The sequence below is a fragment of the Gobio gobio genome, assembly GCF_949357685.1.
Source record: "Gobio gobio genome assembly, chromosome: 5".
NCBI lineage: Eukaryota > Metazoa > Chordata > Actinopteri > Cypriniformes > Gobionidae > Gobio > Gobio gobio.
Window position 1 is genome coordinate 14,864,747 of NC_137101.1, and position 15,934 is coordinate 14,880,680.

Here is a 15,934-nt window from a genome sequence, read left to right on the forward strand (position 1 = left end):
CTGTATCACGTCACTTCAAAAACAACACAGCACTCTGAGAAAGTATACATATATAATTTGTTTCCAATCATTGGACATTCAATATACAATGGGATCCAGAAAGTCAGAGACCACTAGTGAAAAATGCATTTTTCATCATGAGCATCTTGAGCTTCAATGGAAGAAAATAAAAGTAAATAAAAAAACGAAGAACTGAAAATCACAGGTTTCCGATGTGGTCTCAGACCTTTGTATCCAATGTATGTTCTTGGAAGCGATGTGAGCTCTTCAGATGACTCAATTCAAGTGGAGTTGAGGCGCAAATATAAGGCCATTCTAATCTGTTATCTGGACACTGATATCATTGCATATTGTGATTTTAATGACCGATCATTCAGACGAATGTTGCTAAGCATGTATTTGTCTGATTGCACGATGCACTTGATTTAGAATTTATAGTACAGGAGTGACTTTGGAGTAGCGTGACATCTGTTTGGTCTATTTCAAGTCCTATTAAAGTTCTTCATTCTTACTAGAAGATGGAGATTGACCTGCTCCCCCAGATGCCTCCACCTCCTTAGAGGCACTGTTTTTTTCGACTGGAAATTGAGGGAGGCGGAGTTTATGCAGTAGCGTTTCTTTGTTGGTCGAGGTCCATCATCAAAGAGGTGGCCCAGGTGAGCACCACACTACAAAAAGAAAAGAAAAAAAATCAACAAGGTGCTTTCATAGCTGTGTAAAAAAATCAATAAAAAATTATTCTGCTTTTGTACCTGACTGCAGGTTGTCTCCACTCTGTGGATCCCGTAGGAAAAGTCGTCCGTTAATGTTATAGAGTCCTTATTGATCAAATCGAAAAAGGATGGCCACCCTGCAAAAGTACAACATTGAGGGTTAAGTGAATCTTTATGTGATCCACAAGCCTATGAAGCTTAAATTTTGGTGTGTGTTTCTATCTCGTGCTGGGTAAGTTTAGTGTTTTTTCCTCTTCCTGGCCTGCCTTGATATTGAAGCTCATTTTCGGGTGAAATCCTCACATTTACCTGTATTTCGCTACTTTTGCAACCTTAGGATAGGAATAGGGATAGTTCAAAGTTCACTTGTGTCAGACTCACGGACTGTCGTTACCGGAAGCTAGTGATTATAATTTATAAAGTTTTAAATATGGATATTTTTCTTACAAAAACACATCCCCCTGGAGCCATATGGATTACTTTTATAATGGATGGATGTGCTTTTTTGGGCTTCAAAATCCAAGTTACCATTCACTCCCATTATAAAGCAGAGCCAGGATTTTTTTTAATATAACTTAAATTGTGTTTGACTGAAAGAAGAAAGTCATATACACTTAGGATGGCTTGAGGGTGAGTAAATTATGGGATAATTTTCATTTTTGGGTGAACTAATCCTTTAAATGTTTAAGTTGGTAGCCTGGTATGAAAACATGGAAAATGAGCAGCGGTGTTTACACTCTCCTGACTTTGGACCAAGGTATTCGCCGGGCTAAAAACCCCTGGTCGTTGGTCCAGAGAAAGCCCCGTTGAGGCCCAATCAAGCCACGGAAGTGATAATAGAAATGCAACCGGAACGCACTTGCATGCTCGCATTTGGCCTGACAGTGGAAATGCGGCTATTAATTTTGTTCAGGTGTAAATCAGTACCGAGTTTCTTATGATTATTTTGAGAAGAACAACAGAACATTTAGGAAAAGCTTGGTCCTTCCACTGAATTGTGGCAAATGATATGTTTTGCAGATGCAAAATTCACCACAATTCTTGAGTGTCTGGTGCATGGTTGGACGGCATTTTATAAGATCAGGAAGTGAAACGAACCTCACTGAAAATTGTCAGCGTTATCGGCAGAGTTACGGCTCTCTCGCAATCCTGTTTCTTTCATCTGGAAAATTTCTACCCAGTAACAGGGGTGCAAATGGAAAGAATGGCTGCTCATGGGTGGTCCTGCTCATGGCTCTCTGGGAAGGTGGAACGTCTGGAGGAGAGGAACCTTGGGAGCTTTCTACTACACAGATTCTGCCGGCATATATTTGTTTAGGTTTTTGACAAAAACCCCTACAAACTTTAAAGTACAACCTCCTGATTACTGGTAGAGGGAAAAACTTTAAGTTAAACACTGCAAAGCGAAATGAATGAGCAGTAAAAGACTGCTGGCACTGTGGAGTATACCATATCCAATTATTAGTCAAAACATCAGAGATGAAGTGTGCAATTTCTGCAACACCAGAGTTAAATTATTGACTGTTTTTAAGGTTTAAACACTCCAACCACCCAAACATGAATGCACAGTATTTAAAGACTACTTAAATTACATTACCAAGCATAAGTTTGGGGTCAGTAAGATTGAAAGAAATTAATACTTTTAATAAGCAAGGACACATTGAATTGATCATTCATCCAAGAATCCTGAAAAACAATGCATCACGGTTTTCACAATGCAAATGATCTGCACTGAATGGTGAAACATGAGCATTAAAATATAATAAAAACTTAAAAAGGACCTAAATAAGACTTTTCACTCTCTGTCTTCCCCTTTTTTTAAGACCTTTAAATTTAAGGACCCACAAATACATGGAAAGAATTGTTCGACGGTCACTGTGGGAGATTTGGCTTCATTCATGCCCTTTATTCTAGCTTGCAACCCCAATTATTACCAAGCACATCTTAGTAACTATCTGACTTAACCTTTCATAATGAATTCGGGTCAGGCCTGAGGAAGTAGGAGTCGGCTCACTGCTGTGATACTACGGGTGTTGAGAAACAGAAGTCAGTCAAACGTCCACCCGCTCATTGTATACGTTCCCTTCACAACCCCTCGAACACCCCTCAATCGCCCTCTATACGGACCCCCCTCTCTCTCCTCCCTCTTAGGGAGGAGATGCTTGGCCGCAACTACAAAGCCACGAAATTCCACTCAGACACAGGAAGCTCTAGAGGGAATATAGGAATCCTATGACTCAGACCAGGAGAATCCCGGCGGATCGTCGCAGAGCTGATCTAATGGAGCTTTATCGCCAGGGCGAGCAGCCCAGTGAATGGAGCAGTGTAGCGGCGCTCTAACAAAACAGGAAATTGAGTCTATATGAGTCCAGGCTGCAGCATTGCCTGCATGCAATGCAGGCCGTTTGGCTCCCATCTCCATGTCTAAGACAGAAAAGATTCAACTCGAGCAAAAATCCGATTTTTCAACACGGCGCACAGATGTTTCTCATTTCGGCCTGTTTTCTGTAGAGAATTTGTGCATACACATATACTTTGTTCGGAGAGCGAATAAAAATAGCATGTGTAATGCTGCAGAAGTATGCGGTTTGGAGTTCAGATCTGTAAGGGATCAACAAACCGTTGCTGAGGTATATAATGGCATTGTATGCACTCAGCGCGAACTCAACATTCATTTAGTCGGAGCTGATGAGTCTTTTAAAAGCCTTCTTAAAATCTTAAATCTTAAACTCATAACAGAATGTATATGCTATTGCAACAACTAAAGTCATTTAGGCCATGTTAGGAGAAGCACTTCCGGGAAACTAACATACGATGAAATTCATAAGAACTATAATCTGCATCTAATGCGTATTTGCACAGCTGCATTGAAATCAAAGTGATTATTAAACACTTTATTATTAGCCTGGGGAAGCAAACAACAGTCGCATTTTTTAAAGTTGAACTTTAAGGGCCCTATCATACACCCGGCGCAATGTGACGCCAGGCGCAACGGAAGTGTTTTTTGGAAGTTTCAGCCTGACGCAGTTAACATTTTCATGTCCAGCGCCATGTTTAAATGGCAAATGCACTCAGCCCATCTGTTCGCCCATGGGCCTGCTGGTCTGAAAACGAGGTGTGTTCAGGCACATTGTTGGCAGGCAGCCATTTTGAGCAACTGAAATCGACTGTGCCATTGACCAACAAAAACCTGGTCTAAAGTCAATAGCGCAGTATTTCTTGTGTTATTTAAAAGGCGCGTTAGTATTATGTTCCTATAGGCGGGTGCACAACGTGCATACACTCAGCTTATTACTCACACAGCTCACAAACATATTTAAATATAAAAAATAAAGGGATTCCTCTCTGGAGAAGCGTTCAGCCTTTCCAGTCGCAAATTGCTTCTTGCATCTTTTACGATGAATGTTGCATTTTTAACAGTTAGGGCCCCATTTTGCACAACTTTTTGTCATGTCTAGTCAAAAGTTGTCGTTCCCCAACATGTCACAGCTTTATTATTATCTTCATTTGACTTTCTCAGCAAATATTGTTTGAATTAATTATTTGTGATCATTTTTTTAATGAAATTAATTCAATAGTGGTTCTCTAATTCCGAAGGAAGATGGATTGTGAATGTTTTATTGAGAACTGGAGAATTCCAAAAGATTACAGATGACAGTAGCTGAATGTTTAGAGTCAATATCATTAATCTCATATAGAACAGAGAGCGTCCATTGAAATATTTTAGATATTTTATAAGATCTTTAAGTCATGGTGTTGTTTCCTGTAGGTGCTGTAATGCATATATAAAGGACCATGTGAGGTTTCATGCCGCACACTTAGAGCTTATTAGCCAGCTGACTGGACTCACATTCGTCCTTGAAATCAACCATAAAGGAGGCTGAAAAGGTCAAACTCTTCCTTAGTGAGACAGTGAAACAATTAGGCTTAATCTTGTAATATTAAGCACATTACCAAAAGATAATAATACCGCGGTAGTTCTTCTGAGAAGGAAATCAAGCACTTTTACAAAAATATACCCATGTGTCTTGTCTATTCTGATTATTTTGTTTCATCTAATTATAGGTGAATGCAAAACCATACCTGATCCTGAGTCAAACTTCTTATCAGACCTGCAAGGACAATAAAGAGTCAATAACAAAATAGAAAAAAAATATTGACTAGCAAATAGCCCTTTTGATTTCTAAATGGCAAAGCAGATTAGATAAGGTGGGCATGTTAAAGATGGGTCATTATGGACACTCACGTGAAAAGAGAAGCACCACAAACGACACAGTGGTAGGTTCCTTCCTCTTTATTATCAGCTAATTGTCCTGTGAAAGCACTAGGGATAACAAAACACAAACTGTGACTTCATACCTTTATATGATCTACAATAAATGCTAAGCAACATTCCTCACACCTGCTTGTGTCAAAGTGCACTTCAATTTCCCATGCTCTGTTTGTTTGTGAAAAAAGCCTGTAAATTAAACCAATTGACTGAGCATTTCTAATCTAGATAAGTTGAGGAGGATTTGTGGATGAACAGAGCAACAGGCCTCAAACTGCACCTTCCTTGCTTTCCTTTCACAGGCATTTTTCACATTCCTACTGCCAATGGGCCGAAAAATACTTTCCCCACGTGTTTTACCACTGAGGGATGAAGGGAAAGAAGGGAAGTGTCCGTGTTTTCTCTTATGCGCTACATCCTCCTTTTACTCGACATCTATCTCATGGCCTTGGGTTGTCCAGGAGAAAAAGTGCCATACGTTTTTATCAGCCAAGCATAAAGAAATCTGTACAAAGAACATTCAGTCCATTGATGTTTTACTGCCATGATCGACTACAACAAAGTGCTTCAAGTTGGAAAAAATTCAGACAAATCCAATATTCCTTATTGCAACTGTTTTGACACACCCACTAATATTCTCCACTTTTTAGAATATAAAGTATTTAAACTTGCATTTGCTTCACAATCAGTCCAAATTAACCCTTTCAAAAACAATTATTTAAATTAATTTAAAAATGTATTATAAAGTATTCCATTATTATTATAAATGAATTAATTATTGATATATTTAATAAATAAAAATTATATAAATGAAATTATTATTATTATTATTGAATGTAAAATACATGGAATACACATTTATTTTGTTTTTAAACTAACTGTTCACATTTTTTATATTTTATTTTAATAATTGAATAACAATTTACGAATAATTCATGCATATAAATATATTTTTCAGTTTTTATACACCCCCAGTGGTAAAAATTAAAGTTTTTAAATGTAGTTTATATGTCTAACTGGTGTTTTTAATATGCTTTGAGACAAACTATGTACAAATTCACCAATCAGCAACTTTGCTGAGTATTTTCTCTTTAAAACTGCAGTAAACCAAAGACAAGTCTCTCAAAAATGCAGTTTGAAACCGCCCCTGTTTCCTACCATCACAAACAAGTAACCAATCCCATCAAAGTATGGGATAGGGCTTTTCATATCATTGAGCACAAGAACACCTTTAAGAAGGGACAGGAAAAATCGGGTACATATAGCAATATAGCGGGTTAATTATGCATATGATGTATATTATGATAAACTATATCTCCACTGACTTTCTATGATGTTCAAAGCATTTCTAAGGATGCTGATTTTTTGAAGGCAGCTGTCTGAAGACTAATTTGCATATGCATTGATCCACGTATACTAAATAAAGCAAGGGTGTAGAGTTACATTCAAGCTATTTTAAGGCATGAAGACATCATTTTCACAGGAAAAATGCTTAAATATGTCATTTTGATCATCAAACTACAGGGGGACTTTAAGTTGATGACAAACTAATCCAGTCTGAAAGTGTATTTTAGGGTGGTTTTTAGTTAGGGTTAGTCACCCACCTCTCTGTACCCTTCTCCTGAGTAACATGGTATTGCATGGGGGTCAATCGCTTCCTCAGCTCCTCCTCGGGGAACGTTTTGGGCCATGTCTTCTTGCTTCGGCACGTTCCTACAGGAGAGACAAGTGAGGTGAGACAGACATAAGTGTTCGTAATCGCCAAAATACAACGTCTAAGTAGTGCTAAACCACCAGTATTATTAAAAACAAAACAGTTGTCACTCTAATCTAGGTTCCTACGTGACTTCTTTGGTTGCAAGTTATTTGGTTTGGCCGATAACAAAGGATGTCTACTTTAATTCCTGACTTGACTCTGGAAAAATCACAATGTCAGTGACACACACACACACACACAATCCAAGCGCTCCGTCAGTGATGTGCTACAGCCAAAGTATTACGCCGAGGCAAATTTGATTTTCCCTGCATAACATACGCAGTGAGTTATGACATTCTAGATGAGCGCTCAAGTTGGCTGTTCGTACAGAAGGCAGGGATCTTGAAGTCTACACTTGGCTCCTAGCTTTACAACAATGCTGACCTCTAGAGGTCAACCCGAGGAGTGAATAAATGCCACCAGAAGGACTTCCAAACTCTAGTCTAATTCACATGACAAATTCCGCTTCTGGAGGGCCACTGTCCTGCAGAGTTTAGCTCCAAAACACCTGCCTGGATGTTTCTAGTAATCCTGAAGACCTTGATCAGCTGGTTCAGGTGTGTTAAATTAGGGTTGAAACTAAACTCTGCTGGAGTGTGACCCTCCAGACAGCCATGCTTTAATTGATCAAACAATGATACAACTTCCATTGAATATAAACTTTAAAACATCAGCCTGGGAAAAAAAAAAATCAGATATCTTGCAGCCCGAAATATCCATTCTGGCAACCGAAAGGTCCTCAGAAGAAGACAAGCGCTGTAGCCATGTTTTTAAAGGGGGCCAGATGTCCATCTGCACGCCATTTATTCACCGGGACACGCAGCAGTTTTAAATTACATACAATTCTACTGCAATTTCCCATTACAGAGTGCTTTCTCCCTCCTTTCCACCTTTTTTCCAGCTAATAACGATTTTTTCACTCGTGTTCCTGTGGGGTCTGTCTTGCTCCTGTATTGTTCGGCCAGTTTTACGGCTTGTGTTCTGGTGAGAGCGGGACTCCCTTCACTTAGACTATGTGGAGAATTCCTCTCGACAAGATTGAAACCATGTGAATGGAGGAAATAATGGGGTCTTTAAAGGTCCCTCTGGTGAATGGGCTCCATTGATGGGCCCTGCTCTGTCCAGCGAGTACAAAGTTACTTCTGACAAACATGGGGAAGAGGGGAGGAGAGCGCAAAGAGGAGGGGGTCGCCTCCCTGCAGGACTCTCCTGTATTCCTCTCGACTCTGTGAGAGGGGTCTTCTGGATCCTATTAGTGAGACAGAGAGAGAGAATTCCTAGTTTTTTGTGTATGGAGGGCTCTGAACACTATTTATACTGTGAGAGAGAAGGAGGGGGGGAAAGGGTAAAAAAAGTGTTTTATTTCTTGGTTTGTCTAGAAAAGCCTCTAAGGAGGCATTTAAAGAAATTCAGGAATTCGGTCTGTGTCACCCCCTGCAAATGATTTAGTTTTGGTGCACCGAGAAGTCACGCTACAAATCAGCACGTTGTTCCAACATCCCCTCCGCCATAACCTCAAGTGAAAGTTATTTCCTAATTGGAAGCAAGATTTGTTTTTAGCACAGGCCTTCTGCTTCAAACCAAACATATCACGTCTTCCCCCAGACATTCTTCACGCTTTTTCGTAGCTATTCTCAACTCATCGCTTGATAGTGCTTGCAAGGCAGCGCTGTATTGATTCCTTAAACACTCTGGTATGGTTTTTGCTTTGTTTTAAATGCTCAGGCCTGTTTCCGACAGCGCACAAAGCAGTAGCAATAGCATAAGTGCAACAGAAGGCACGAGTTGTACTCTCACGCTATCAATGTATTTTTTTTTGCATAATAGCACTGAAACGTCTCTCCACAGAAAATTTACATGAGCAGAGGCTCATTTTAAATCCACATTAATCTGAATAAACCCAACCAACAAACCTATCCTCAAAAATAAATAACTAAATAAACGAATAATAAAATGATATCATATATCTTGAATATAATGTCAACCTTATTAGGAGTACTACTTTTTTTTAAGCTTTATACATTAAGACATTTTAAAAGGACTTTTTAACCCTCTGGTGCTTCTTGAATGGCAGTCAAAAATGACCAAATTGTTTTTCTTTCAATGAAATTAATGTATTATATTTTAGTTTTTTTTATTTAATATTTTACATTTTAGGGGATTTAATGGTTCTAAATTATAATTATGCAGTAACCACATTCTGAAAATTAAACTCATAAATCTTGAATGTTTTGTAGAACAGACTTAAGTTTGGTCTCTTTTTAAAGAAGACACTTGGCAGATTAAACAATGCTTGATTAAAAATACTATTTTCAATTTTCATATGAACTATATTTTACAAAACATGTTTTACTCTGAAACTGCTAGAAAATCAAAGCCATAAATCTAAACAAGTTGCGTTACAAATTTGAGGTTGATTTCTCAAAAAACAAGCTTTCAGTAAGAATTTTGATTGGGTGCAGTACCAAATAGATGAAATTGATTTCCCTATTTATTTTGTGAGGAGTAAAAGTGTGACTATTGTGAGAATTTAACTTTTTCGAATCTGTCCATGAATTTTTGGTGTTCACATAGCAAGTGGCAAAAGCTTTACCAAGTTTCGTATCATTTTGAAAATAAAATCAAAAGCAACATTTTTCAATTAAAAATCCCCAAAGAGCACCAGAGGGTTAACTGACATTTAGAGAATATTCAGCATTCAAAATGTACCTGACAGTGATGACTTCACCATAACATTTGCATACTGAATCGCAACTGTTCTTCCTTCAGAGAATTATTTAATCATATAACCGTGTGTTACTTATCATTCAGAGAAAATTGCAGTTCATTTACATAGACTAAAAAACTAAAGCGGTCTAAAATTTCAACAACAAAAAAATTCGCTACCTTGCAAGCACTGTTATTTCCGACATTGAATTGTCCAGTAATCAAAAATAATCTATTGATAAATCTTGATGAACCGATGAAACGTTTTAAAATGCAACGATTATTTTACAAAATGCAATTAGATACAACTAATGCCCTCAGAAGACACCCTGTTTCTGTGATTCAAATGTAAGTGTCATTTAAATTCCTAAAATGCAAATACAAAATCAATCATTAGTAGAAATTAAGTTAAATGTTGAAGCATGCAGGCGTAAAAGAAGGTAAAACAGTGAGTTAGGCATTATTCCATGAGCAACTGAAGATCTAAACAGAGAAAAAGAGCAAAGCAAAAAGTGACATTTCAGGGCAAGGGGTCATCAAATGTAGAAAAACCAACCCAAGCATCAGGGGGAACCTGATATCTGGTATTTTGAAATGAAAACAAAAGTTCTATCTATAAACTTCCATGCATTTACGCAGACACTGTCAAAGCGGAAAAAAAACATTCGCCACGCATAAAGCTCACCGTCAGGCTGCCTTTAGATAAATCCAGAAGTTGGTTTCTCCACAAGTGACCTTATCATCAACCAAACACGCACCCCTTGCCAAACGCTCTCACACGCGTGTGCGGACATATGAAAGCGTCAAGGAAGCAAAGCACACTGCACACACACACACAGCATCCAGGTGACCTGAGGGGAGCCCGCAGGCCTTGAGTTTTACAGGTTGGCCTTGGCTGACCAGATGCAGTAGATTGAACCCGGACATGGCTGCTGCCGATGCTGCTGGGAGAACAGAAACAGCGGCGAGACAGGAGTCGCCTGCTAAAAACACCCTCCAACCACTCAGGCTAAAAAAAATTATAAAGACAAACATAGGCGAGGAGGGAGAGGAAGGAGAAAAAAAACACAACATAGGTCAACACAGATGTCAGTTACAGAGATGGACAATTAGAGCGGCCAATCATGGGACGCCTGACACTTCTCATGCAAGGAAAGATTGATTAACGTCACTGTGTAAAGAGAGAGAGGTGAACAGGAACGATAAAGAGGTTTAAAGATAATATTCACAATGGAAACCTTGTAGCCTTGTGACATATTTACTTATATAAATGACAGTTAAACATGGTATCATATTGAAAAGCTTCAATTAAAACAGGGGCGTCTTGATTTTTTATTTCAATAAAGGCTCTTTAATATTATACCGCACAGTGGCTTATAAATCAGATGTTAAAACCAATGACCTTGAAACAGTTTCTTGCTTCCATATATCTATATACAACGATCAGGCATAACATTATGACAGGTGAAGTGAATAACACTGATTATCTCTTCATCACAGCACCTGTTAGTGGGTGGGATATATTAGGCAGCAAGTGAACATTTTGTCCTCAAAGTCGATGTGTTAGAAGCAGGAAAAATGGGCAAGCGTAAGGATTTGAGCGAGTCTGACAAGGGCCAAATTGTGACGGCTAGACGACTGGGTCAGAGCATCTCCAAAACTGCAGCTCTTGTGGGCTGTTCCCGGTCTGCAGTGGTCAGTATCTATCAAAAGTGGTCCAAGAAGGAACAGTGGTGAACCGGCCACAGGGTCATTGATGCATGTGGGAAACGAAGGCTGGCTTGTGTGGTTCGATCAAATAGACGAGTTACTGTAGCTCAAATTGCTCAAGAAGTTTGTTGCGTATGGGGCTAATGGTCATATTGTTATGCCTGATCGGTGTGTATATATATATATGCTGACAGTCTAATACATTTCAAGCAAAGGAGAGCGATTAATAGGGGAAAAAACATGATTATTTGACCAGTTTGAGAAGCGATTAAAATGTCTGAGAAACTCATTAGTGGATCCAACATATATTTTATGTCAATTCTAATGAGCTGGGTTATTGAGGAGAAACAGAACAAAGTGCAGAAGCATTTTGCATAGGAAACAGATATAAAAGCTGCTGAGACCGAGCTTATCGGCGGTTTCTATGGCTGTAGCACGTCAATTGTGTGTCAATAAAGAGAAAACTAAAGCTCACAATTCAATTTACACCAATACACGTCTGCAACTTCACTAATATACCTTCAAATGTACTACACAGAACACGCATTTGCTGTAAAACAATGCACGGCTGTCTATTTCTCAGTTAATTAAACTTGCCTAATAGACATATCGATACATTATAGAAGCTAACCACATGGGTTACAGTACCTAGCGCAGTGGGCGGAGTCAGTGTTAGGAGCGGCCCTGCGTATATACGGGAGCGCCTGCTTTGGAGCAGGGCCATGGATGCGAACGGGGCCATGGATCGGAGAAGACGGGCAGCCATCCTGGCCTACGGCAAACTCGAGTGGGATGGAGACTTGAGGAAGAGAGCGGGAACGCTTTTAAGACCTTCTCCAAACTTCTTGCAACTATAAAGATAAAGACCTATGAAAAAGGTAGCTCTAAAACTGTTAGAGGTCAAAGATTGTGTGAAATTACAGCTGAGCTACAGGAGCAATAACAGGAAAAGCCACAGAGCGCTGCTGAGCGAGAGGGTGAAGCTGCGGTTTATAAGGAATGAGGTCCATCTAGTGGTTGTGCAGGTGTGTGAGGAAAAGGGAGAGATCTTTTCATTTACTGCAACAAATAGGGAAGAGAAGGGTATAAATGACAAATTATAATGCAAATATCAATTTATTATGGAATGTTTTTTTCCCCATTTAGCATTTATTCTGAAAGAGAAGGATATATAGAATATAGAATATTCAGATACACTTTATTTGAGGTGTCCGTGTTACAGTGTAATTATGAATTAACTACATGTACTTACTATAGGGTTAAGGTTAGGATTACGGTTAGTTGCATTCAGTAACTACATATAACGTGTAAAAAGGACACTGTAAAATAAAGTGTTACCAAATATTCTTATGCATAATATGTGGCATCTGCCACCAAACAAGCTTTGCTCAGAACTAATGTCACATTTTGAGCAAATTTTTCTATACTAATGTGTGTGTATATATATATATATATATATATTAGTGCTGTCAAATCGATTAATTGCATCCAAAATAAAAGTTTGTGTTTACATATGTGTGTACTATGTATAATTATTATGTATATATATGTAATATATATATATATATATATATATAAATACACACATGCATGTATATATTTAAGAACTTTTTTATATTTATATAACATAAATGATATAAATATATATACACATGCAAATATTTCTTAAATATATACATGAATGAGTGTGTATTTATATATACATGATAATTATACACAGTACACACACATATATTATGTAAAAACAAACTTTTATTTCGGATGTGATTAATTGTGATTAATCGATTTGTCAGCACTAATACATGTATAATGTATATATCAGAAACCTTCAACATTATTATAGTTTATTCACTATAGTTTAGAAAAATGTTATAAAATATGACTAGAGTTAAACTGTGTCAGAACAAATTCATCTTGATAATGTCAGATAACTTTGATAGAAAGGTATGTAATGGATTACAATCAACCAATCAGCTGTTCAATTTATGTACACAATTAGATAAAAACCAATTTAGGTCAACCAATTACAAAGCAATGCTTCATTTTGTTCAGTCTGTGGTGTAAAAAGTTACATTAGCGATTAAAGAAAAAACACAGAAGCAAAACATGGTCAGGTCAAAGTGTCTGATTAATTTTGTCCCCAAATCTTTATTTATTTTATTCGAAATATTTTACTTTATTTTGCTATCCTCACTAGTAAAAAAATATATATCTGGTGTCTGAATAATTTTTGGTTTGACTGCATGTGTGTATATGTATACATAAGTGGTAGAAATCAATTAGCTCAAAATTAGTTCTGATATATATTAAATATGAAATATATATTAAAAATAAATGCAACTCGGTTTGATATAAACGTATTTTCACTAAAATGCTCCTCTGTTGACACTCCAATAAAACATTTTATATACTATATATTAATTGTACAAATACTTTTTGGGGCCTGGTATACATTCAATTTATAATTAAATTATTATTTTTTTTTTTACTATGCAGCAATTTGTGTAAAAGTAATGAATAAACATGTTATTCTTTATCTAAAGTCAGAATTGTTGTAGAAAATGAATGCAACAGCATTCAGACACTTGTTGGTACTCCAGTGACTCAGGGCTGGTCTGTCTGGCAGGAGTGGTTTAACACAGGCACAGTTACAGACACGAGCAAGGCCACATTTTAAAAATACCCAGCACTCACTTCCAGAGAGGACTATAAATAGAACTCAATTGCAGATCTGCCAAATCACACCAGGCCTGTGACTGTCTACAGTTTGACGTTTTGCATTCCGGAAAATTCTTTTACAAAATGAACAATGATCCGGTGCTTGTGCATTGTATTGATGCATTTATTTTAAAATGTTGTTAAGCAGTACTCTTTAATGAACAACTCCAGTTTGTGTAAAGCTGAAGCTTAATGAGAGTGACTCGTTATTTTGACAACTATAAAATGATCAGGCAAAATAAGTGCATTTGAAGCCTCTATGCACCAGAAATACCAAGTGCTCCGAGTATCAATGCAGTTTATAAATACAGCATGCTTGATACTTGGGGTAGAGGCATAACTATATATGGTAGTAAAGCGACAGATGAGATCTGAAATGTTTAAAAAGCAGGTCAGCTTTGTTTAATGAATGCCTGCTATTTAACCAAACTGGTTTTGATGGTTGAATGGCCATTGTGAAAAGATTAGCCCGAGTGAATGCTGGCAAATGAAACAGCTTTAGGAGTGTATGAATACCTCAAGCATGTGAAACTTTTGGCAACTGATCTGCGCATTTTGTTTGGCAACACCCAAACCGACTAAGGTAAAAAGCTTGCCGATACAGTGAATGATATTGAATAGGACATTTACAAACTCACTGCAGAGAGAAACTAGAAGCACCTGCCAATTTCGTGATTCAAAACCCCAAACATTATACAATTTCATCTATAGGCCATTACATTAAATGTCCATCGGATGGATGACTAATCATCCTGACAGGCTTTTGGAAGTTCATTAAATAGATGCCAGTACTTTAGATGAAAATGATATAAACATGACACATATCTTTGAAAAGTCTGCACTTACAAAAAAAGTACCATAGTCTACTTGAAATGGGAGTGTCATGTTAATACCACGGTGTTTACATCACTCTAACATGGTAGTGCCACTTTTTGAAAGGTTGTGGTTTACATAAACAAAACGTTATGTAATAATGCCTCGCTACCGTGACATCACGTGTGGGAGGATACATTATATTGTATACAAAGTGTAACTGATATGCCTCTCACAGGAGACCAAAATCCCTGTGACTACGTAATATTTTGACATTGTAAACTATAGGCATAAAAACTAATAAGCAGATGGAACGAACGAATAGCCTTAACGTTACACTGGAGATATATTTCAACTGCGTCAATTTTGAAATGACAGTAAAGTATAACGGTGTTGTGTGACGTTACATGTTCAACGCGTAGTCATAGAAACCCTGCTGCCTGCATTAAAGTCACTTAAAAGTGCACAATACAGAATATAAACATATAACAAGTAGTTGCACGTACCTAACAGCAGAAATAGCGTTAAAACCGAGTAGGACAGCAGACGAGAGAATGAAGGGGGGCCGATGTGAGAGCAGCGCATTTGTCAAACAGCGACACGACCGTGTACTTCTTAGGTAATGACAAGTGCATTCTGGGAAATTCCTCTCGCTGGGCAGACAAGCTCCAAATATGAGCAATGCGTAATTTACGCGCGTAGTTACTCAGCGCGAAGCAGTTTGTGTGCTTTGGCAACTTAATTACGTCATTGGGCTATGGCAAAATATTGTTAATTTGATTATATGCATAATTCCTACTGCTGCTTCGGGGTAAAGCTGCCAGTACCTTCAGGTCTGAGATCAGATAACTACAAATATTAACTAGCAGGGAGGGAAATGTGAACAGCTCACTATATCAGTGGATTCAGACAACTTTATTAGGTGTATTAATTTCTCAAAAGACTATTATCCCCCGGTTTCACAGACGAGGTTTAAGCTAGTCCCAGACTAAAATGCAAGTTTGAGCTGTTTTAACTGAAAGCAACTTGCACTGACATATCGTAAATTAAGTCAGTGCCATTGTTTTGTCTCAAGTTGCACACCAGTAGTGTTTTAGGCATTCATAAACAAAGGCATGTTTATGAATGTTACTTTAATGTCCCAATTGAACTAATGCCTAATCCTGGTTTTAGCTAAGCCCTGTCTGTGAAACCAGTCCTATATATAAACTAATAAATATTCAAAAGTAGCATCACATAAATGAATCA

General features: G+C 37.8%; 1 protein-coding gene across 1 annotated transcript; it reads right to left on the bottom strand.

Moving 5' to 3' along the window:
• Window positions 1–355: 355 nt before the first annotated feature.
• msrb3 (methionine sulfoxide reductase B3) lies at window positions 356–15,304 on the bottom strand. The gene is given in 9 exon segments (XM_079817226.1): window positions 356–576; window positions 579–668; window positions 753–850; window positions 4,797–4,825; window positions 4,960–5,037; window positions 6,588–6,696; window positions 10,297–10,386; window positions 11,804–12,006; window positions 15,193–15,304. Coding segments are annotated over 8 exon segments (696 nt in total). The 5' UTR covers window positions 11,922–12,006; window positions 15,193–15,304; the 3' UTR covers window positions 356–492.
• Window positions 15,305–15,934: the final 630 nt, after the last annotated feature.